This window comes from Myotis brandtii, unplaced genomic scaffold (genome assembly GCF_000412655.1).
Source record: "Myotis brandtii unplaced genomic scaffold, ASM41265v1 scaffold386, whole genome shotgun sequence".
NCBI lineage: Eukaryota > Metazoa > Chordata > Mammalia > Chiroptera > Vespertilionidae > Myotis > Myotis brandtii.
The window spans coordinates 1-2,653 of record NW_005364816.1 but is presented as its reverse complement, the minus strand read 5'-3'; the positions used below and the strand labels follow the sequence as shown (position 1 = coordinate 2,653).

The following is a 2,653-nucleotide window of genomic DNA, read 5'->3' as shown; positions in this document are numbered from 1 at the left end:
CCGGGGACCTGGGAGAGAGAATGGGGGAGAGCAGCCAGTAGCAAAGGGAACAGAGTATGAGGTAGGGAGCAGCGGAGGAGGAGGCTCTTGGCTAGGCATCAAGGTGTGAAGGAGGACACAGATAACTCAGATGAGCAAAGCTAGTGGGATTCCCCCAGGCGAGTGTGAGAAGTCACTTGCTTCTCAGGCCTTCAACCTGATCTGGTTGGAGTGATTTGGGCTCACAAAACCCAAGCTTGGCTGGGGAACAGCTCCCTGCTCTGAGCAAGGATGACAGCTGGCACCGCCTGAGGGTCACGGTGACCCGGCATTTAGCAGAGCTCTCCTTCCGGATGATCTCAGTGCCTGCTCCCCACAATCACCCCCACACTGCAGATGAAGACGCTGAGGCCCGGATGGCTGGGCCACAAGCCCAAGACCACAGAGCCCGAAAGCCGCAGAGCGGCCTGTCTCAGGATCCCCAAGTCATGTGCTCAGGGACTTACAGTCACAGTGACAGGGCTGTTCTCCTTGCTGGTGGCTGCGGGGAGGGGTGTGTGAGGGATAGAGGACCTGGGGGGGATGAGTCAGCCTGAATCCAGAGTGTTCAAAGCTCCTCTTTCTTCCAGTATCCAGCTGAGATATGGATCCGCCTGGAGTGAAATATATGGCGTCTCAGGTGGGCGTGCCCAGGAATTCATCCTGCAGCCAGATGAGTACATTATAGGGCTGGTCGGCTCACACAGGGTCTACCTCCGCTACCTGGTTGTGTATACCAACTTGGGGCGCTGGGCCCCATTCGGGCAGGAGAGTGGCCGCAGTTTCGTCGTCTACCCCAGCGAGCCTGGCAAGGTGCTCACAGGAGTCTTCGGCCAGACTCAGCTCCTTGGCATCACAGGCATCGGTTTTAAATGGGATTATCCTCTAGCAGCCTCAGGAGTGTCTACACCACCAAGCACAACCCAGAATACTGAAGTAACTGGCTGATACGCCAAGGTCTCCGCTTGGTCCCTGGTCAGGGCACATACAAGAATCAGCCAATGAATGCATAAATAAGTGAACAACAAATCTCTCTCTCTCTCTTTCTCTCTCTCTCTCTCTCTCTCTCTCTCTCTCTAGTTAATTAATAAAAAAAATTAAAAAGAATAACTAAATAACGCCATAAAAAATGAGTACTCCCGGGTCCCCAGGGCTGGGGGCATGGGTCACCCTGTGGAGGCCGTTGGGCTGGTGGTAGTCCTGGGATAGCCAAGTTGGGGCGCTGAATCAGAATCCCCCAAATAAAGCTTCTGCTGCAGGAACAGGGTGTCCAGGTGTGGTCCTTGGGTCTGTGTACAACAAAGCCCTCTGAGCGTGTGGGGAATCTGGCCTCTGGGTTAGAGCTCAGGGAACGGAGCTGCAGGATGAGACAGGAGGTGGGTCTGACACCCCAGGCCCCGGCGATTCTGCTGAGGATGCAGGACCGATCTTGGGCTGGTTCCACAATTTTTGAGGATTCTGGGCTCCAACGATGCCCTCCAGCCCTGCTCGCCAACCCAAGCCCAGCCGACGGGCCTAGGCCTTGTCCAGGTATCTTGAAATATACACTCATCTCTACTTCAAAGTGATGGGTGTTTTAGACGTGTCTTTCAAGGTGTCAGTAGTAACAGCACAGAAATACACAGAACACGTATCAGCAACGTTCTGACAGGTGCATCGGAGGTAGCTGCACAGGACCCCCTTGTCCTCCGACGTGGGGGAGGCGCACCTTGCATCCCAGGCATAACACACCTTGCACCCCTCCTCCTTCCTGCTCCTCCGGGCTTGAGGGCCCTGCTGTTGCATAATGAGTTTCTTGCCCTTGATTTGCTAAAAGGGAAACCTGTTTTCAGTTATAAAGGGATTCTTGACCCCTTTCACGGGTGCTCACCTTTCCCTGCTTCCCAAAACCTCCTGGTGTGGCCACAGGATGGTCAGAGATGGGAGAGCACTAACAGTCATTGCCTGTGACAGGGATCAGGCAGGATGAGAGGAGGGACAGGAGAGTGGGGAGAGGAAGGGGAGGGGGAGGAGGACAGACAATGGCACCAGCTCAGGGGCTGTTGGGCAGACAAATTGTGCAGCACAGTGGGCGGCACCGTCGATCTTTATTTGTGGAGGAGTTCTCAGGAATCCTCCATCCTTCCCACAGCACGCCCAGCGCGTCCCCCTGCCACGCTCTGCCTGGCACCTCGGACCCAGGTGCTGGTTCAGAGGCCCCGCCTGTGCTCAGGACGTGGGGGTCATCAGGGTGCAACCCTCGCATAGTGCCGGGGTCCAGGGCCAGACCCGTGGGCGTGGGAGCTTGGGGGCGCCCAGGCCCACCCCCTGTGGTGACAAGGACCACGCAGGCTCTGGTATGTGCAGGACCTTTAAGACTCAACACGGGCATTCAGGGTCTCTCTGGCCATGCTCATTGGTACTCGCCCGAGTCACCTGGACGCCCGGCTCTGCCAGGTGAGCGAGCGCCAGGTGGGACCCAGGACCCTCAGGCCACCTCCCTGGGACCCCTTCCCCGCGCTGGGTCCTGGGCGGGCGGACAGCTTCTCGGGGCAGATCGCCACCTGAAGCCGATCCTAGACGGCAGAAGAGTCCCTCCCTGCTGGCCGCTGGCTGACAGGAGCTGGGGGCGGCGGCTGGAGGAGGGGCGCCCAAC

At 57.7% G+C, this 2,653-nt stretch overlaps 1 protein-coding gene across 1 annotated transcript in view; it reads left to right on the top strand.

Annotated features, from left to right (window-relative positions):
- The window catches only part of ZG16B (zymogen granule protein 16B), a 13,608-nt gene extending 12,561 nt beyond the window's left edge, over positions 1 to 1,047 (top strand). Inside the window, exon 2 of the mRNA XM_014544912.1 lies at positions 609 to 1,047. Within this exon, the coding sequence (XP_014400398.1) occupies positions 609 to 966 (358 nt within the window). The 3' untranslated portion in view covers positions 967 to 1,047. The remainder of the gene's footprint in view (positions 1 to 608) is intronic.
- The last annotated feature ends 1,606 nt before the right edge of the window (positions 1,048 to 2,653 follow it).